The sequence below is a fragment of the Triplophysa dalaica genome, chromosome 15 (assembly GCF_015846415.1).
Source record: "Triplophysa dalaica isolate WHDGS20190420 chromosome 15, ASM1584641v1, whole genome shotgun sequence".
NCBI classification, from domain to species: domain Eukaryota; kingdom Metazoa; phylum Chordata; class Actinopteri; order Cypriniformes; family Nemacheilidae; genus Triplophysa; species Triplophysa dalaica.
Genome location: NC_079556.1, coordinates 1,360,415 through 1,383,271, shown reverse-complemented (window position 1 = coordinate 1,383,271; position 22,857 = coordinate 1,360,415). Strand labels below are relative to the sequence as shown.

Sequence of the window (22,857 nt, the reverse complement as noted above, 5' to 3'; positions counted from 1 at the left end):
CACAGAGCACACATTTTTGCAGATATAAGGAATACAAACTAAACAAACATGAAGAAGTTTTAGGAGAGAATGTTAGACTCTTTAATGCTCTGTCTCTCTCTCTCTCTCTCTCTCTCTCCTGGGATGATCTGAGAGACACCTGCCTCTGGTCATTAATGCACAAGAACATGTGAAGGACATTGTTCCATCCGTTCCTATTCCCTAGATCACCTGCATCTCTCTCCTCACCCCTCCAAACTTCTCCTCTTCTTGTGCGCTTGTGTCTCAGAAAAGAACTTCAAGAATAAAGCTTGATTAGTCGAAATGTTTTTTTTCAGGAATCTCCTTTTAAACCCAACTTTTCACAACTATGCTAACAAGATTTTTTTTTCTTGCAAAATTCTACAATGCAAAAAAACAACAAAGACATCTTATCTTACTAGAGCCTTGAGGACAACTTGAAACATCCCAGCGCACGGCATTTAAATGAAAAAAGACTCAATTATGACTTCATGCTGATTTTAACGACAGACTGATGGTTTGGTAAACTTCCTACGAATATTACATGATACAGGAGATGGACTGTATTACATTCCCTATATAGTTGTATAGCACACACACACACTATTTCCACCCATACGATAAAGTTTTCCGGGTCTAAATGTGAGATGAATTGATGAAATGTCAGATGGTTTCAAACGTGACCCCACCGGTTGGGTCAGGCTGAATGAAATCAATACGTTTGAGCCGCAGACCTCACAAACTTCAGATTTCAATTAAAAGTCCTCCAACAGCTGGTCATGTGATCTCTCTCAATCACATTTTCTCAGATGTTTTGTGAGCTAAAATCATAGCCGGTGTTGACATTCAGCCCATATTGTGTTTGTACAGGTTTAAATATGTTGAAAGACTCTGTGCCAAAGTACTGTGGAACTAGTGAGTAATATAAGGGAACTTTAATATATAACATGTCACTGTGTGATAACTATATTCATGTACCATAATATTTGAAAAAATACTACCAAAATACTTGAGTAAAACACGTTTTTTAGACCACATAGATGAAATGAGCATGCTATTTTTTTATATATCAAAAAAGCATTTAGACTTCAAATCATGCACATGCAACAGGCTTGTTCTAAAATGCAATGACATGAACACATTTTTAAGTTGTGTTCAAATACATTTTTGTGTACATTTAAACAAAACATTCACCCAAAACTACACGAGTATCTCAATCTCAAACAGCGTGTTTGCTGATAAAAGCACCCTCGTCTGACAGGTGTGTTAGTCTAATGTCAGCTGTGCATGTGCACTAATCCCATTATTTGTATTCCGACCGGATGCTAACTGGTGGCCTGACCCGAACTCCACTTCTCAAGGACACGTCTCTATATGTGGCAATCATCTAGTATGGAAGGTAGAGAGCAGGCTTTACCACAGGGAATTCTGGGTAATGCAGACTGCCGCAGTCCCAAATGGCCCGGACAGCCAACACCGGCTAAGGTCAACGACCTCGGCTAGACGCCTCTGGTGTCCTAAACGCCCTACGGCTGAATGAGACTCAAACACATTTCTGGGCACAATCACCGAAGGGTGTGAATAATCGTCTGAGCCGGCGGTCCTCGGCTCTGCTCCTGGGGTCCCACAGCACATTTTATATGTGTTCTTTATTTAACACATCTGATTCAAATCTCCGGCTGAACTCGACTGAGTGTGTCGGATAAGAGAGACCTACACAATTGGAATGCGGTGGGTTTCCAAAACTGGAAAACCATTGAGCTACGCCCTTTGTTGTATATACATTTCATTTCTGTATTAAATAATAACAGTCAAACATATGAACTACACAACTACACAAGGTCCTGGATACTGCAAAATGCTTTTTTCAAAAGAGAACATGACCTTTATGTGACAGCATTTGTGTATGCACTGTATATATGTGTTTGTGTAAAGTAGATATTGTGCATGTGCACATGTCTGTCTGTGTGTGTGTGTGTGTGTGCGTGAACTGGGTTGGGGGTATTACTCGGGTATGACGGGGGTTAGATCCAGAGGCCTTGTGGAAAAGAGCTCTATTTGCATTTCAAATGTCACCGGCAGCAGCAGACACCTGTTAAAGGCTAGAGGAGAATCCACACAAATCAAAGGTCTGATCCTGCAGGAGAGTCCCATCACCCTGCCCACGGGCGACCGCCGCTCCGGGTGCCCTGAGACGCAACCGCTGCCCTGTGCTGGGACGATACGCTCTACATAGAATACTCACAGACCTAAAGGCTAATTCTGCCTTTTTATTTTAAATTGTGTGTTTTTTAAGGATATGAAGATATACACATTCTTGATGTATAAACCTGAGACCTTTGGGCCTCATCACATGACAAGTATAATAAAAAAATGTATCATATATTTTTATTGTTATACATTAATATTTCATGTATATAAAACTACAAATATATTTTATGTAAATATTAAAAAAACTAAAAATATTAAATAATATTAAATATATTTTTAAGAATAAAGAAGTCTAATTTAAAACCGTACATATGCGTACCATTAATTCTATATTTAACTTATAACGTTGTGCCTGATAAACACTCATAACCGGAGAAAAATCTGTTTTAATAGCTTTTTTATAGCATTATTGTATGCAACAACAATTAACTGTAGTCAGTGTTGGGCAGTAAATAAACAAACTTAAAGCAACATTACTATCTAAAAATTTTCCTTTTTGCTAAAAAATAATCGTATGCCAGTTATTGATCAAGTAAATCAGAATCTGCTGCCCCTGATTCATAACTGTAATCTAATAATAATCATTTATAAAACTGAGAACTTTTGTACGTTTTCTAGGGATTTTTTTATTCAACACATGTAAAGAAAATTGTGAATGTATGTTTTTCAAACAGAGATGGCGATAGAGAGGCATATGTTATGGATGACGTCTTTTCCTTCACATACTCCAAAATGACATGCAGCATTACGTTTTCTCGTAGGAAATTTTCTAGACTACGGTAAAAAATGTTAAAACCAGTCTGGGGTGTTTGCGCTCGTATGACGTCTGTGTGCCAAACCCGACCGGACAGATGTCACAGGTGCACGCTTGTGTTCCCGAATGCATCTTATTGCAAATAAGGCTTGAACGCTTTTCTTTTATGAATGCACACATGGGGGCTGCCGTCACGCTCATCAAAAGCCTCGTGTTGACAAACGGCAGGATTACGATCTTCAGGAAAAATGCAGCTGTGTTCACTGCGTTATTCCCAGCGTGTCGTGCCCTTGAGAAAGAAACAGTGACGGGGAACGCTGCTCTCCACACTGGCAGATATTTAAAAGACATGATGATAAAACCATTTACTTTGCAGGTCAAGCAGGGGGGAAAATGGACATAAAGGCGAAAACTGAAAGAAAGAGGAGGTGAAAGAAATGCTTGACTCCACCTTAAATACAACTTAGCTCGACTGCAATTTGGAGAGAAAGTGAGAAATCTGTAAGCATTTCCATTCATCTCAATGCAACTTGTTCAATTGGCGCAGGTGACCTGCATGCTGCCACATCTGTTCACACAGTCATTTTTTTTAACTGAAGATGACATCATACAGGTCACATTATTTTGGGTTTGTACTATTTTTATGGCAAGAGAGCACTTTTGCATAAAAGTTGTTTTATTTCTAAAAAAATCTATGAAGCGGTTTACACTATAAGTTCAACCAATCTTTGCCGGATTGTCAAGCATCATCTACAATGCGTCTGTGTTTACAGTACACAAATAAACCTCAGTGTAAGAAGACCACCCGCCCTCACCCATCAACCGTTAAACCCCCCTCACACTGACACTAAAAATGTCCTCGCACACACATGCATGCACACAAACACGCATGTGCACACACGTACACACACGCATTATTGCCAGTTAAAAAAAATAAAAAATGTATACGATTCTAAGTTTTCTCACTGCCTCTGAAAAAGTCCTCTTACACACCGTTCCCACGTACACACTTATTTCTGTCGGTTAAAAAAAACACACGAAAAGGACAAAACCACAAATGTGGAACTGCAATTAATTTAAAGCTCCAATCAGCGAAGAATAAATCCTTGGCAGATCTAATTACTGAAGCTCTCGGAAGACCCAGGCCGAGCAGCCAATCTCCCTCATGTTTGAACAGCTTGATGAACTCAGGGACTGATGGATATCAAGTCATTTTGTTTAATTTATAAATGGATTTTCCCCTAATACTTAAATTATCATCAGTACAACACAATGAAAATGGGAACATTTGGAAGGCAAAGTCTATAAGAGCCCTGAAAGGAATTCCAATGAGGAATGTCACCTCTTTTCATTCCTGCTACGCAATTCGTCTAATTAAATTGGGGAGCGGGGTAAGCCTGTGTTACAGTACCGCCGCCTCACGGGACATCCCCCGAGAGCACAAGCCGGCCACGAAGACGCTTATCTGCCGTATCATGTCACACACGTGTAGGATTGAGCCATGAACGCAAAATGTCCACTTGAAGTCTTAATATAGACGGTATAGACCCTTTATTGTGACACTAAATAACTGCAGACTTAAAAAACAACGTGGCTCGGACTTGAAATAAATCAATAAAGTGCACACAATGTAAACAATAGAGGTTAAATCTGTCGTCTCAAGATTGAAGAACGAAAACTATGTGTGGAGTCTCCAATCGTAAAAAAAACAAAGCACAAAATGATTATAATTTCCATTTCACAGTATATATTGGTAGGATTTTACAACAGACGGGGTCGTAAAAAAGCGTCATTTTCAAACAAAACATCTGACAAAGTTTACTGACAAGCTTTCTTTACACACTTTTAGGTGAACAACTTTCTCTAATGCATTGATATTTCTATGATTCTAAGACAGAGACATGATCTGACCTGGCTCAGGTGTTTCAGAATGAGAAGATGAGGAGGCGGAGCTAGCCCCGTCCTCGGCCCCCGCGCTCTGAGACAACAGTCCTCTTCCCGGCGGTAACTTCATTCCCAGCTGCTCGGCCATCTCCACGTGATCGCCCGGATGAACGTAATCGAACACGCTGCTGCCCGTCAGCTCTACCTGAAACACAGCAAACAAGACACAAGCGGACACATTAATGACATTATAGATTCATTTAAAGAAAAGTAATACCGTAAATACGTTTATAAATATAATTCAGTAAAGGCACTCCTATCAGTATTACCCAGCGTTCTTTCTTTGTGAGTTTAATGTGATTATTTTCAACTGTACTCTTATATTTAATTTCCTCTGTCTTTCTATATACCTCGCTGAGCACAACTTTATGCTTTTTAGGTGCTCGTCCAAATAATGAAATAAAGCATGCGCTTGTCTAACCTTTAATCACGTATTTACTGTTACAAACTGACGAGGAAAAAACAACAACATTAGTTAAAACATCGCTGAGTTAAGAGCAGCCGTGTGCTTCTTAAATATCCCATTATTATCTTTCTGTAACGCTGTTCTGTGATCAGGTCCACGTCTACAGGGACCAGTGGATTACATGAGAATAATCCCTTTAATGTCGCTCAAAGCAATTTAGTCCTTTAGAAATTATTATTCTGAGCAGAAACAACAAAGAAAGGGAATTACGGAAACAGGTTTTGCATTATTTTAGGAACAATGTAAAGCGGGTGAAAACTACTATTGACTGAAAAGTCAAGTATGGAATTTTTATATTTGATATCTCCAACGTGTCAACTTTTAAAATCAACGAGATATGGTTGAAAAATTTGCTCTGTATGTGTTCAAGAGGAATGAATTGTATTACAGGTGTTTATATACAGTACAGCATTTCCACTGTATTTTTTTCTGTAAGACACACAGTCCAAATCAAAGAAAATCCAAGAAAAGATAAACCAAAACAACAGTATGACGAGACCACCAGCTGTCTGTCTGTTTCTATTTTTCTGTCTCTCTTCCCCACACTAGAAACCCAGCAGCACATCTGTTTTTTTCCTACTTTTTTTGTCCCTGGGCATCAAAAAGCTGCAGGCACAATCCAAGTAAGACTTTCTGGATCTTTCTCTGAAAGACTGACATTCCGCCTATATCCACTAGACCAAAGAATTGAGGATTCCTTTTGAAGAACTAAAGAGTTTGGGGTTGAGGGTTTCGACCGGTTTACGCATGACTGGAGCCCAATCTTAACAAAATCAAAAAACAAGCCGTTCGCTAAAACAAAAAAGCAGTTTACATTTGTGTTTAACCTTGAGAAATCAGTTCATCTGGTAGAACTTTCCCTTTAAAGTCTATTTAGATTTCCTGTTTTCTTTGAAATCATAAAGTGATGGCGAGAAAACAAGAAGACATGTTGTGAATTCATCACACCGACGTTGATTTTTTTAAGCACTTGTTGTAAAGACGATATCTCTCATGCCGACCCGAGCACACAAAGCCATTGTGTCCATTGTAATTCACGAACACGGCCCCGTCGACTATTTTAACAGTATTAGAACGAGCCCACTTTCCAGCACAAGTGGTTGCACAAAGCACTCGTCTCTCCCTAATCTCCCCGATGTGAAGATGGGTGAAGGAAAAATAATATCAGCTCTAATATTCATTGAGTCGCGGCGGTAAAGTGTTGTCTGTAACAAGAGACGAGCAGATTATGCTCTGTGATTGCGGAAAGGACACTTGGATTACAGGAGAGGCTTTTGCATTGTAAATGAAGCGTCTGTGGAGTGGGGCCACGGACAGAGCCCACCAGCAACATGCTTATTTTGTAGAAGGTCACTCAATAAGATCTTTCCCCAATCGCTCTCCTCCGTCTTATTAACACTGACTGGCACGTATTAATGAAATCACCTGATTCTCCAAACATGAAGAGAGAGAGAGAGAGAGAGAGAGAGGGAAAAAAACACCTGACGTTACGCTTTGGTTTATAGAAGGAAGCCCTTCATTAGCAAGGTTTCGGAAATGTCAGCTGTCGGCTATGAAGCGTTCTGCTCTATCAAAGCTATAATCTCAAACTGTCAGATTTCATCACATGACGGCAGCTTCCTGTTTCCTGATTCATTTCCTCTTTTACCCTCTTTCATGTAGGAAGGGAGTGGGGCGACAGGGGCCTGAGCTGAACCCCTGGCCGCGTCCCTGATCTGGAACATGATTTGGTTCATGCAGCACTCCAGAAGAGAAGACATAAATGTACAATCAAAGCAAGTCTTTTGTTTTCGTTAACATCCTAAAATAGTGGTTCTCCAACTGGGGGCCCTACGATTGCTTCGGGGGGCCACAGATTTTGTTGCATTTTAAGAAATACAGAAATGTATCTTTTACGCAATCCAAAAAAATAAGACCACTGGCCAAAACAATTATTGTTCCAGCATTGTATAACTGAAAATGTTTTTGGTTTAAACAAAACTCTAAGTTTACGACTGTAAGTCTTTATTTGGGGGAACCGTAATGTACTCTACACCAAAGGTGCCTTACAATGAAAAATGTAAAAAAAATTCTTAAATAATATGCAAAAACAATGTCCTGACTTTTCACTGTATATCTCCTTCTCGCATCTCTTTGGTTTCTCCAGCGGGTTCTTCTGACCTGCTCTGTGAAGCAGAAGATCGCCGTGTCAAGTGTCACTAAACCTCCAAAATGCCAATAGGAAGCCACCAGCTCTCGTCTCTCTCATCACGACAAAATTAGTGGCTGGCATCAAACACGCGCTGCGATGGCTCTCACCTCACGCTCCCTGCCAGTTAACCTGGTCCAGGAGCGTTTGGCCTGGGCCGTGCATGGGAACTGTGACTCACTCTTAGAAATAAAACATACTGTGTATGTCGATATGAGACGGCAAAGTCCCAAATTAAACCTTTTCTTTTTTTAATTGTTATTTTCCTACCACAAGCTTTTGAGGTAGGACCGTCACGGATGCCTCTTACAATATAACAAATATAAATATATTAAGAAAATAAAATGCTCATATGCTTTTGATTACATTATTTCTCGGTGTAACACACACGGTCTCACTAATAAAAAACACATAAATCCACAGGGACACAAAAAATATTAAACACATCTAAGGGGAGGGGAAAACATCCCTTCCGCTTCCTGAAAATGTCAGTGACTTTAAAAAAAGTATTAATCAAATAAAGTGATTTTGGCTCCAGGGTTCAGAATTAATTAAAGCATTTAACATGAATGTGCTAAATGGAACATTATACATTTGATAGCATGTAATTACTCTTTTAATAAATGATTCATGTTTCATTCCCATCAACTGATAAGGCGAGTGAATCATGAAGTGATTCGGCGAGAGCTCTTTTGGACCCTCAGATTGTGTTTGTGGGGATCAAATCACGGCTTGTGTTGTTTTTGTTCCAGCTGGGCACCATCAGTCCTCATTCAATTATGCAGGAGCTGCAGCACAGATAGCTGCTAGCTACAACCCACCATCCAAAAACCCCGACTTCATGTATTTCTTAAACCAAATAATGAATGTGTGCACTCTCTGTCTAGCGCATAAGCAGTGCAAAATTAAGGTCCAATGAAAAAAGCCAATTAATATATCTGGATATATATTATATTATACAGTTCTCTCCACTATTATTGGCACCCTTGGTAAATATGAGAAAATAAATCTGCGTTGTTTTTCCTTTTGATCTTTTGTACAAACAAATCTACAAAATACCAACATTTCATTAAAGTAAAACAATTTGAAGTGGAGGGAATATCACATTGTGAATGTTTTTTCTCTAATACACCCTGGTCACAATTATGGGCACCCCTGCAATCAAAACTTTCTGCAACCTCCATTTGCATGAAAAACAGCTCTGAGTCTTTTCTTTTATGTCTGACGAGGTTTGAGAATATATGGCAAGTCATCCGAGTCCATTCCTTTATACAGAATCTCTCAAGATCCTTCAAATGTTGGTGCTCTCTTATCTTCAGTTCATCCCACTCATTTAGTGTTCAGATCAGTGAACTGGGATGACTGTGGCAGGATCTTGATGCTTTTTTTCGTTTCATATGGCCATAGAACCCTGTACTTGTTGTAGTTCCAGTATGGCAGATCATTATGGAGTTTGTTTTTGCATGAGAGCAGATGTGTTTCTTGAACAGTGTACCTAACAACTTCTGGTGACGGAGGTGCGGTCTTCCTTTATTATTAATAAATGCTTTCTGACCCCAACATTCCTGATCACTGCAATTTTCCATCGGTGCTCTTTCTTCTCCTTGCTGTGAAATGCGACAATATAGACAGACATCCTGTTTCAAGCAGATATTCAACATTTCTTCATCATTGACCTGATGTTGGAAATGATGTTGTTTAAACTATTTCACTAAAGCCATTTTGTATTTTGTGTAGCTCAACGGAACTATACTGCGCATCAGAACTATATCCTTTGGTTTTGTCCATCGTGACAAATGATTAAGGGGGTTTGTGTTCTTAATATTTATTCTCCTGTGCAACAAGATTATGCCAATAATTGTGACCAGGGTGTTTTAGAGAAACAAAAAAAAATACTTGGAAATGTTGGAATATTGGAATACTTCATGAAAAGCACTCCAGCATATCACACTTTAAAAACAATTTTGTAAAAAATGTAACTGGGCAACTATGTACCTTTGTGAACGCATCACATTTACGGTTATGAGCATATTTATAGCTTATCGTTAGGTTTTACATTATCCATATAGAATATTTTTATTATCAAAAGTTGCTACTCAAAGTTTTTCACATCAATGTCACAGAAGAACAATTGGCTCAAAAGGTTCTTATAAGAACTATTTCTCTTTTACTTTTTAATAATCTAAAGAACCTTTGGTGAAGATTCTTGGGCTGTTAAAGGTTATTTATGGAAGCATTCAGAAATGGCTCTTTTTAAGATTGTAATATCATATACATATCATATCATTGCTTTGTTGGGTTGGACTGCTTTTGTCTTTTTGCAGTCAATATAATTACAGGTTATTAAACGAATTCAAACCAAATTGTTTGGCATGGACTAGTAGCAGACCAAAACAGTACACACCTATTATGCAACTAAGCTTAAAATTTAGTATTGCACAATAACTATCTTTTACTTCTAAAGTGTACTTGTTAAAAAATGTGCAAAGTAATGTTCATTTCAGAAACAGCTTGTGTCATTTGCTATATTAATATTTTATGGTCTGCTGTATAATCTACACTATATGTAGCATCTGTCATTGAGAAACCATATCGCTGAAACACAAGTACAGCCTCCACTATAAATAATGATTGACAAGACCTTAATTGACCCTTTCTTTTTCACGCGGTCTCGTCCATTAGAGTTCTTAGTAAATCATCTGATTAGTGAGCCTACGAAATAATAAGCGTCCGACGTGAAAGCGGCGCTATTGTTGTAGTGGACGCCAGAGAGGACAGATATCCCTTGAAAAACAAAAGGCAGCAGTGGCTTAAAGGGAAGACATAATTAAGGGCCAATCGTAGCTGTCTTCTGTGAGCGGAGACCCAGGGGACAACCTCTCTCTACCTGTCTGACCTTGGAAAATGGGAGTCCTTGACTGAGCCGGTGACCCCGTGATCTCCTCTCACATCCAATCTCCCTCACCGGCAGCGGACGAGACCCTCCTCATGCAAATCCCATCTCCCACGTGAGCCGCGGATAAACTACAGCCTAATTAAATATTTTTTAACGATGCAAGTAATTCTTGCCAAGGGGTGGATTCGGGGCTAAAATTTAATATGAGATCACAAAAGATGTTCCCGGCGTTGATTCTGTAAATTAATGACTATCTGCCTTATAATGAAAGCATGCTGCCAAGAATCGGAATGACTTTATTCCTCTAATAACCAAACGCTTTTGGGAGGTGAAAAAATGTTCTGGAAAGTTTCCACCGAAGACGACTCGGAGAGGCCGGGTAGTGTTTGTTCTAATTCCACAAATCAAACAGAAACACAGTGTGTGTTTGTCGGACAGATCTTACTTTCCCACAGCGTTCCTCTGGTCACTTCAGAGGGTTAAGCCATCAGATCGGCCGTGGCCGTATCTATCTCAGGCGCTATTAACCGCGGAGAGCTTTCACGGGTCCACTCGACTGGCTCGCATTTCAGTAACCTTTAACAGCTCTGAGTCAGACGGATGGGTTGAGTTCTGCTCAAGTCCAGCCTCTCTTTCTATCCCTCCGCTCCGTAATATGGCACCGTGCCACTTCCACACAAAGCTGTAATCTTCTCTCTCCTCGCCCCCACCCCCCCGGACTGAAGCCTCTCACTTCAGGGGAAAAATGGAGGGCGTCAGTAGCCGTGGGCCGTGTGGATTTTGTCTGCTGATATGTGGCACTTTACCTCGGGCTATGCATATGAGCCGTTATACAGCCAGCGCTCGGTGGGACATTAGTCAATATTCCAATCAGCCTTTGGATCGGTACCAATTCATACAAGCGCCATTAAAGAAACCTGCACACGTTACGTTAAATAGATGCCAATGATCATATGGAGAAATGCAATGTGTCTCACAACTACGGATACTGAATTAGCAGTGGAGAAATATTTTTGCATAATGCCTGTATATTTAATTGTATCAAAACAGTGTTCATGCATTTTAATAATTATTAACGTATGCTTTATCGTTTTGTATATATATACACCGTCCGTATATATATTTGAAGTATATATATGAAAGGTTGGTTTCAAAAACTCATGTTTCTAAAAATCATGTTATTTATTATGTTGTCTTTATTGGGCTAGTTAGCTGTATTTTTAGTTAGTATTGCTTAAATCAAAAGAAAACCAACTGTAGTTATATTAATTGGAATGCACAATAAAAAACATGATTTTTCAACATGAAAGTCATTTCATTTTACAACCATATTTATATATAGTATATAAACATCTTTATAGATTTATAAGTTGTCGCCAAAAGACTGAAATAAAATTTTGTTAGCATATTGTACATAATGTACAGTCCATTACATATACAAATCATGTTGTCATGAGAAAAATATCTTTAAGGAACTGCCTCATAAATAGACGACAAAATGTACCCTTATTGCCAATTACTGTGATAAAAAATGTGATTATGTAAGATAATCACATAAATAATCTATAGCACCAGTATCTGCTATCGTTGTAGTTGCTGTTTTTGAAACCAAAAACTAACAAAATATTAAAAAAAACATTTTAATTATAAATCCTGATAAAGTTGTTATCAGGAGTCCATCTGGTCACAATAAGTGTGACAGCACTGATGCCAAATCATGACTTTACCAAAGGGTTCAGAACTGAGGGATAGGAAATATCATTAGCTCAATAATATAATACAATAGCAATAGAATCATTTCCGTGTGTTTGTTGTGGGGTTTCAGAGCAAAGAAATGGATATTAGCAGCAACACGTCTGTGCACTCCAGCCAGCGCAGAACATCGGCCCAGAGAAACAATAACTTACACAATTAATTTGGAAGGACAAAAAGGGTAAAAATCTCCCCGCGCTCTTTTCTCCAGCGTGCCTGATTTTTATCGAGCCCACAAAGCTCCCTTAGATCATCTTAATCCACTGTGGCAAAGTAGCTGAATATGAGATTCAGATTGTCTTAGAAATTCTGTGCAACCAATCAGCTTCCTGACATTGCTTTTCCCTTCAACCTTCAGAACTTGTGACAGCCAAGACCAAAAGCCAACTCACAAAGGAGTGTAAAATCGGCAAACCCAGCGAGCCGGCCGCTTTATCCGGCCAACAAAGATTGGGCCTGACACTTCTGAGGAACTCCACGTCCAAATATTTTATCAATCATAAAACGATATACGGAACATATATAGCTTGCTATTTAAATAGAACCTCGCATCAAAACCGTGTAGAGAATTAATATTTATCGTTTACTTCCGGTAAATCACATTTATGAAGAAACGCTTCTCGTTTTTTGCAATAAAACATATACGATATTACAGAAAATTTTTGGTATATAAAAGGTTTGGAAAAAACGCTCAAAATAGACCTCAAAACCAATCCAGGGTTTATAACCATATGGTCATGACTATATTTTGGCATAATTCAGCCTGCTTTGCCAATTAAAATTACATTATTTCTTTCATAACATATAAACATAATAGTCAAACATCTGTTTAAAAACTAAGCACTTATCATTTCAAGTCACGTAACACTTTAACAGTTTTTAAAAACACAAAGGACCAAACTGTGCTTTGTGTTAAATCAAAGAATAATGCGTCTTTCTCAACTTGGTTTGTTTTCTGCTCGCATGTAAATAACACGAATCGGTTCTGCCCACAGAAAGCCAGGCCGGAAAAATGAGTACGGTACAAACCGAAAGCAAAATCTTTACTGCTTAAGACATTTCTATCGCCGCACATATTTCCCCTCACACTGCCCGGGCCCTGTTAAATAACATTTCTGATTTCAATAAAACCACATGAAGCATACTTTGAGATTACCTGACAAATCCTCCCCATCCCTTAAATATAGTCCATGCAGTCTCGATATATTGCTGACAAGAGGGAAAAATAATCCAGAACAATGCTACGGCATGACTCCCATTCCAGGACACTTCTAACCTCTGTCCGTTTCCGCACACGCCCCCCTCCTTCGGCTCGCCGTAGAGGCCTGTTACAGATCACTGGCCACTTTGAAAATCAAGAAAATGAAAATCAACTCAGGGGAGAAATCTGCAGAGGCAATAACCCTCCCAGTCACATACCAGCGCCTCTCCATAAAGGGCCAGTGTCACCGCTGTAGGTGGCAATCGAAGACCTTAGACCCTCTCCGACTCCAACACCAGCGTTAACACTGCCATTGTCCGTATGGACGCCCCGAAACAAATTAAATCACACACTAAATAAAACGCACTATTGGTGTTCCCTTTAAGGGATGAAAGGATTAGCTCGCTTAAAATAGAAAATTTGGTCATTATTTATTCGCCCTGATATCGTTTCAAACCTGCATGATTTTATTTATTTTATGGAGCACAAAGGGGATATTGTTTAGGATTGTTATGGCTGCCATAACAGTGAATGGGGACTGGGGCTTTTAAAGGGATAGTTCACCCAAAAATGAAAATTCTGTCATGATATATTCAACCTCATGTCATTTCAAACCCGATAGATATTTTGAAGAATGTCGGTAACCAAACAACATTGGTCCCCCTTGCCTTCCGTTGCATGAATACAAAATATCTTCTTTCGTATTAGACAGAAGAAAGAGTCCCATACAGGACATGAAGATGAAGAAATGAAGACTTATGTGAACTCTCCCTTTAAGTCATGATCTTGGAACAATAATACAAGTTTTTTTAGAAGTGAACTATTCCTTTAAACATATCAGTGTCAAAGCTATTTCCTCTCATTTACTCTCTCTCTCTCCGTCTGGTGTGTGTTCTTTCATTGGAATCACTTATCCGTCAGCGGTCGGTGCATCTGAATAGCGCTCGAAACATTCGAGCAAATCAATAAACTCTCATTTTCTCGTAACAGTTTCATATTAATCGGGAGCGGGGCGGGGGTGCGGCCGGCCGGCGGCTTTGGTTCAAGAAAGATGAAGATGAGAAACAGCAGGGGGCCGTCGCGATCCCTTAATGAAAACCTCCCAACAACCCCTCCATTTCTTTCTCTTTCTTCCTCCTCTCCATCCGCGCCGCTCTGATGAGTTTTCATGCTGATCAAATATAAGCAGAAATGGCCTTTTGTAGCTCTGGTCAATTTTCCCTCCATGGTCCTGATAAATCCAGACATTGCACAATCACAAGCCATAAATCTGTGTCTGTTTCCCACAGCGCTGAGCGGATGAATTATTGAACAGCAGACGGTGAGAGAGACATACATACATACATACGCACAAACGCATCTGCAGGTGCGTTCACACATCCCCATCCGCAATCCAGTTCTTGGGGTCTGATCATGCGATGAGCTCGACATGTGATCCTGTTTTATACCTGCTGCTGTTTCAAACTTTAGACTTCACAAAGAGCGTAAACAATGTTGCACTTTCAAAACATTACACGGTTATTTGAGCCGAAGACTTAAGGTTTGTCTGGTTAGCTCCTTCTAACCATTTTTTCAATTGCAAAATATTTCACAATGTTCCCTGGTTTGTAAGGGAGGGCTAATAAAATTCATGAAATGGATTCACGTTTTCCCTTTCGGGATATTTGAGATATCTTTTTAAAACCAATAGCTTTGCAATTTCACAAAAGCTATAAAATAAATGTTGGACTCAACTGATCACATTAAACTCATGTATTTGGCAGACGCTTCTCCAATTCAATGCCGACACTTACTTTTTATCTGTATATATTCCTTGGGAATCGAACTCAAGACCTTCGCCGTACTAAAGCAATGCTCACTGTCAATATGTATTAAGACATTCTGTTCACTTATCCCATCGGGTGAGATGTTTGGCATAAGTCTATAATAAGTAATGAAGTCAATTAGTTAAGACAACAGTCAACTTTCTCTGTTTGGTTACAGCGTGTGAATCTGTGTTGGATTTCCCTGCTGCTCAGACGACAGTAATTATCAAAAGGCCGCATGCGGGGCAATAGTGTTGCTTTACATTTATAATCCGTCTGCCACATGCAAACCCACAGGACGGATCTCCAGCAAAAGAGATGTCCACACACACCTCAATCTCATCTCTGTGATTCCATGTGTGATGCATATTATGCACAAAACACAAGCTGTTATTTACGCTAGTAAAAGTTAGAGTGCACAGAACATATACAAATGTTCATTTGTATCCTGTGTAAATGCATATCCAATATTATTGTGATGATAGAAGTCCATGTATCGGTCTGATTCACCGTTCTCTGTGTGTTGGTCCGGCATAAGGACGCCGCCAAAGTTGGTCGTGACAGTAGTGTGATTTATGCTGAGACTCTCCAGGACACCTTGAGCAGAAATACAAACATCCCGACGTACAAGGGCCACCACACACCAGACGACACACTACTTACCCCACACACACAGTCACGACACACACACACACACACACAGATGTCTGTGATGGCACTTCACAAGCCCGCCACGGCTTAAAGGTTAACATCTGTGTTTGGTTCTGAAACACGGCGACAATCGTGCCGATACTGCAGCTACCTTTTCTTCAACAAGCTATTACTTAGCCAGGACTGATATCTACATGCGCTAGATCTTACAAATCATTCAACAAAGAGTTCTAGCAAACAACTCGATTTGATAAAACACGCTTTCATTTGACTTATTAGACAGAGGAAAAGTGCAGCAGCACACAAACATGCCAAATATAAAAAATAAGTGGATTACAATGTAAAAGATTATTATTGTGTACATAAAGATACAAATCCGGCTTGTCCTATAGGTGGTCTTTTTAACCTCACGCACGAGCAGATGCCTTTCCTCTCTGGAGAAGCGTCCAGTCTTTGCTATTGTAAATTCTGCGAATCTGCCGAGTGCAACCGGCTCTTAAAGGGAATGAGAGATGAGACTCTGATTGGTTTACTGCACGTTACACACAAAAAACACCCATCACTCATTAAGAGAATCTGGACAACCCGTTTAGACCATGCAACCCTTTTCCCGTGGATTCGGACACGACTTGAGTGCTCCTGCGCCGTGCGCTTTTAAACCATTCACTTATATCGTTAAAATAGGGCCCTTAGAATTTAGCGCACTAGGCTTATAAACAAATGATGCCACTAAACAGATGCAAATACATCACATGAGATCATCATTTACACCATTTTTGTAGAAAAAAGCTGATTTAATTTAATTAAATAGTTTAGGGGGAAAAAGCTAAAGTGAAACAGATTATTGTAAAAGCAATTTTAAGGAAAATCAATAATCAAAATTATAAAGTGAAAATTCAAGAGTAAGAGATATTTTGCTCTTTTGCAGTAGTTTCTCATCTCAAGACATGTCAGATATCTTCATCTGCGGTTTGTCTCTCTCTCTCTCTCTCTCTCCCAGGCCTACTGGCTCTCCTGAGACTCCATCGATCTGTCCGTCCATTCACCCATATGTTCTCCTGGGATGGACAGGGATGGACAGATCTCCATACTGTTCATTAAGCTTGTATCTCTCAGTTGGGCGAAGGCTTGTTAACTCTTTCTTATGACTTTAAATAGTTTGGACACAAGGGTGTGTGGAAGAGAGAAGACCCCCCAAACCAGCTAATGCCTGTTTGTTTGTGTGAGAGTTCTGAATCTTTGTGTTCAACGTTGGTGATATTTGCTGTCAATGTAAAATTAAACAACGTTAGGATTAAGATATTGATTCATGTATACATTTATACTGAAGTGTAACCCTAAAAAACTAAAAAAATAAACAAAAAATGTTTTAGCCAGTGTCTTCATGTCTACAGGAGCAGAACGGGTTTCGACAAGACTAAACACAGTGCTTATAAATGACTGAGCAACTTGCATTAGGCATATCATCCCCTTATTTATGTGAAAGACCAGTCTAGATTGTCTTTGTAATTGTGAGCGCGTCTAATAGATCCATGCTTTTATTTCACATCCATTCGTGAAGGACTGATGAGGGCCGCTGGGTGTTGAATTCAGCCCGGCCCCTGGACGCCCCTCCACCGCGATGTATTCAAATGGTTTATCTTTGTTCCAGTCTGAGTCTTCTGAAGGTGAAAACAGTCACACAAAGCACTTTACCAAAAGCTTTGTTTGATATAAATCAACACCGCCTGTGTCTTCATCTGAAAACAAACTATAGACGTAAAATCAGGAAATCGACTGCGCGTATATTAGCAATGACCTTGACAACTAACATTGACACTAGAGTTATTTTTGACTATTATAATAGAGCACTGAAAGCAAGAAGCCATGAACGACTGTGTGCTGCTGCTTTCCATTCATATTCAATGAAAAATGTATTTTTCTACTAATAATTATAACTATATAATTTGCGCCAAGTGATAAAGCATAAAACTGTAGGCTGTTATAAATGCTGAATATAAACGATATGATTTTTTAATGATAAGGTTGATTGCTCGTATTAATCAACAGGGTTGTAACATCAAAAGCATTTTAATGGTTTGCAAGGAAAATAAAATTCAATTATTTCAAAGGTGTGTAAATTTGCTTTGAATGTTGCTCATTTAGTTTATGTTATAAGTAAAGAATAATGTAGTCATCATCGCGAAATCTACTTTTTATTTAGTTTAAATTACAACTTCAATGAATTTTAGTGTTAATGACATTATTTAGCTTATTAGACGACTACATGAATAAAGGTACACAAAATACTAATTTGTGTCCGTGTTTAATTTTTTATTGTGTAGTAATGCAATGGCTAAATTTGGGTCTGGAATCCCTAATGTTTATATTTCACATCAATAATACGAGGCTAATTTAATTGAATCGTATTACCTTTCTTGACTTTCTGTATAAGTCTACCTCGTCTTGTTTCTGCCATGTGTCTGTGGCAATCAAAATGTACGGCAGCTCGTCTCTGATAATAACTGACAAAATCCTGCGGCACCTTCTTCAGAAGAGCGGCGTTTGATAAGTAATGCCGTGCGCGGGAACACGCGGTCTGCGTGATAAATCAGACGAGCCGCGCTAGGGAAGGAGAGCAGTGGATTTCTGTCAGGAAGAGAGATCATTCCATTTCTACTTGAGAAAAGCACAATCAATCCATTATGAGGGCGCACTCTCTTGTAAATCTGGGATTTATGCTAGCGCGTCTCCACTCGACTGTTCTCCAAAGCAGCTCTGATTTACTGAGTCCCAGCATCAAAATAAAGGACATAATCACTGCGGGAGAGACGGCGAGAGAGACTGCGCAGGGGCGATCGAGAGCGCTAATAGATACGTTTGGTAATAGACACACTGCATAAATCACAAGGAGTGTTGCCGTGTGCTACATGGTTGCACGACTGAAGAGACCGGCGTGCACGGTATGATTCTGACCACCAATTTGAGAGAGAGAGAGATTAATACATATACGTATATGAAAAAATATTTACATTTGGCAGACACTTTTATCCAAAGCGACTTAGATTGCATTATACTATACATAGAGTTTGTGCCATCCCTGGGATTGAACCCATGACCGTGGCGTTGATAGCGCCCTGCTCTTACCACTGAGTCACAGGAAAACATATATATATATATATGTCACTACATACAGATGGGGTTTTGTCAGGCCTGGTGCAGGCAGGTCTACTGTTTGTCTAAGTTCAGCTCTCCGCTGGTCAGGACATCAGTCCGTGCGGCTGGAGACCTGGCTGCCGCCCAGCAACTCATTAAAGCACTGCTGAGGTCGAGAAAGAGGAGGCTGAGATCTTCCTCAACGCTCCTCCAGACGCGTGACGGATCTTGACAGCCGATTCCCTCTGATCAATTAATATAAACAAAAGGCACAGTTTCATCATACAGGATTCTGCCAAAAGCTGCCTGGGCGAGCGCAATTTCCATGCCATCGATACCTGCGGAATCCCGTGCATTAAGGTGAGCCTGTGGGATCGGTAAAGCCATCATAAATCAGCACAGAAAACAAGTGTAGCGGCGAGAGATAAGCTGCGTGCGGACAGCTTTACTGCGAGCAGACGCGAACAAGAAATTGACGAGACGTATACACCTGGATCAATGTCCAGTTGAAGGTGGAAAAAGAAGAGAAGGAGCGTAAAAAGGCAACTTTCTACATGTCCATCTCTCAAAACCCACCAGTGGCAAGTTCTCCCGTACCACATGTGCGATTGGTATTCTTGGGATTTCTCGGGGGTTACAGTGTTTGGCTTTGGTGCTTCAGGATGGAAAAAAGTGAACAGGAAGACCAAAGTAACCCTCTTTGCACCACTGAAGAGCAGCTTTACTTATGCGAGAGCCTGGATATCTTGCTGAGCGGGGTTTGCTGTAATGCTTTAAAAATAAACTACCACCTTATATTTGGAGGGTGTGTTGAGACAGTATCTTTCTGGAAGGACTATCCACTGAAATAACACGCCAGGAGTATCAGGTTGGTATGATATAATCTGCAAATGTAATGAATAGAGAGGGAAGATCAGATACAACAGTCACACACTCCCCAAATTTATTATAGAAGTGTCTCTTTGAGACGACAATTCCTCTGACGGCGTTTGGGCTTACGCTTCTTCTTCTGAACAGGAAATGAGCCTGAGAGAGGGAGAAACATATGACTGGATGCCAGTCAACAGAGGAACGCTCCTGGAGTGTCATACGCACACACACAAGACGTACACAATCACATAAAATCACACACAATTACACACTATCATATATGCACCCATAAACCCACACAAACGCATACACAAGCACACATGCCAACACCCAAATACACACTGTTGTGGTTATTTTTAATGCTATGAAGAATCACTCTGCGGGATCCATTCCCAAAAGATAGACTTTGGAGTCTCAGCATCCGTCAGCACAAGTATTTTTGCTACACTGGTCTCTGTATCATATTTGGAGGTTTACCAGGGCACATATTTAACTTTGCATAAATTGGACAACTTATAAGGGTTATAGAGCTTTGTATATCTACAGGTTGTGTTGGTCTTCATTCTGCGGCCAAAACACTATAGCTGTTAACTTTACTCATGATACTCTTTGCACAATTCCACACACTTGAAAATCTTCCACAACTAGGGCTGTACGCAATTTGGCGCTTGGCTGCGATGTTTTTCGTGTAGTTTGTCATTGAAATAATGTTAAATGCAGCTGCAGCGGAAAGCCAGAGGGCGCTCTCTTACAGAAACTCTAATGCTCCATAGAAGAAGTACCGCACGTATAACCAGGAAATTCCTATCTGCATCTGGCATCTTTCTATCACCTTTCTAAAACCGTCTTTGGTCAAACAGAGTAGTGAGGTTATGGAATCCCTTACCTACAAAGATCCGAAGCATTGACAGATACACAGTTTTTAAAATTAATCTTAAGCGTTGGCTACTATCAGAACAAATTTGCAACCACTAATGACTGTGTTGTAAGTCCCTTGTTTTTTATATAGTGTTTTTATTCATCTGACATTTCTGGATATATGCATTGTGATGTTCTATGTGGTGTATATGTTATATTGTATGTTATTTTATTTGTTTACCTGCCCAGGGACAGCAGATGTAAATTAAATTTTAGCTAACTCTGGGGCAATTACTTTTAATTGTGCATTGTCCCTGTAAAAATAAACAATAAAGTAAGGTAAGTAACTTTTTCGAGCCTCCTCAGGTATTTTTATGATAAAAAAGTATATTTATAATGATGATGTTTGACTGGTTCAGATGGAGCAGCATTTCCCACAGATCACAGAGCCGTGCTTCACGAACAAGCTGCGCATAAAACATAATTGCAGCCTTTGCGATTTCACAATCACGATTTGAATGGGAATTGCGATTTATCCTGCAGCCCTATCCACAACACTATCATAAATGCACTCATAAACACACACAAACACAAACACTATAACACTATAACACGCACACACTCCTAGACACATACTATCACAAACACAAATGCACACAATCACAAATGCACCCATTAACACACACAATCACACACTCCAAACCGGGGGGGAGGATGCATGGTTAAGTCTGTCGACCGGGGGGTTGGCATGCAAACGTGTCTTCTGCTTTCGCATTGCATGCATTCGCATTTATAATACGTCCGTCTGAGCGGCCCAGGCATCCGTTCCGGCCCCATACATTAGCGGCCCACCGGGAAAACTCCCGGAATGCCGGATGGCCAAACCGCCCCTGATAACATGGCACATACAGTTGGGGACACTAATATTAGCGCCCTTGGTTAATATTAACAAAGACTGCTGTGACAATACATCTGCATAGATTTTACTTTTGCTCTTTTATTAAAAAAAATCACAAAAATGCAATGTTTTACTGAAGTAAAACTATAAGTGAGGACGACTGAACGACTAAATGTTACAATTCAGTTTCAATAAAAAGTCTGAGATCAGCATTGATCTGTGGGTGTGAGAACACCTCTAGATTCTTTTGTCTCCTTTAAGAAGCCAGAGCTGAGAAAATCTTTCTACACAAACACACACACCGTTGGTCATGTGGACGAGCTTGTCGAACTGAGATCTTTCTGACATTTCATTCCTGTTCAGTGAGCAGAATTTACAGCTCTCCTGCAAACAGGGCTTACGGGCCAGACACCGAGGGGCTCAGAGCATGTTAGACCAGCACTCATGTAAAGACCCGACCCAACCTTGGAGAAAGCTCAGGCCAAGACTTTCACCTTGTATCAGACTGCTTCATTTTTAATATCTGCAAAGACAAACCACAAGAGGAAGATCCACACAAAACAAAACTTTATAGCCGCTACACTCGTATACAACTGCTCTGCTACTTTACTGTCTACAATATGTAGATACATGGTTGTTTTTATTCAAGCTTTCACTTTTTAGATAAAATATTCCAATGAAATTTGTGAAAATCGTTTGACAGACAAAATAAATCACATAACCACCTCCTCTGTTTGGTAGTTTTAGGCCAGATTCACATTTCGAGTCTGAAACCACACGGAAAACTTGAGCCGCGTCGCTTTCTCTCCTCAAATGCATTGCAGTGTGCGTGCGGCACTCAGAAAAGTTCAAATATTTCCATCTTGATGCGGCGTCCGTCGCGTCATGATCACATCGCCCCCTATTTGCGCGCATATGCTGAACGTCTACATTTAAAATAAAGAATATGCGCGCGTTAAAGATTCGAAATGTGAATCGGGCCTTAGAATATTTGATTGCTCGTTTTGCTTGATTTCTAATCATTTTAAGTCGTAGACCCCCACATTTTTTACATTTTTTAAATTCTACATACTGAGTACTTTATTGTTTAGAAATGCAATTCTACATATAAAATGTTTCCACTGCACGTATAGAATATTGCAACATATTACATGTTTCGTGGTAAAGGTTGTGTATGAATGTGTGTACGAATCACATTTCTACAGACGATTTTATCAGACATACACGT

At 39.8% G+C, this 22,857-nt stretch overlaps 1 protein-coding gene across 4 annotated transcripts in view; it reads right to left on the bottom strand.

Annotated features, from left to right (window-relative positions):
* Window positions 1-22,857, bottom strand: part of LOC130437302 (neuronal PAS domain-containing protein 3) — a 225,022-nt gene that overhangs the window by 36,033 nt on the left and 166,132 nt on the right. For all 4 annotated transcript variants that reach the window (XM_056768605.1, XM_056768608.1, XM_056768606.1 and 1 more), the window contains one exon: window positions 4,877-5,054. In XM_056768605.1, the coding sequence (XP_056624583.1) occupies window positions 4,877-5,054 (178 nt within the window). The remainder of the gene's footprint in view (window positions 1-4,876; window positions 5,055-22,857) is intronic.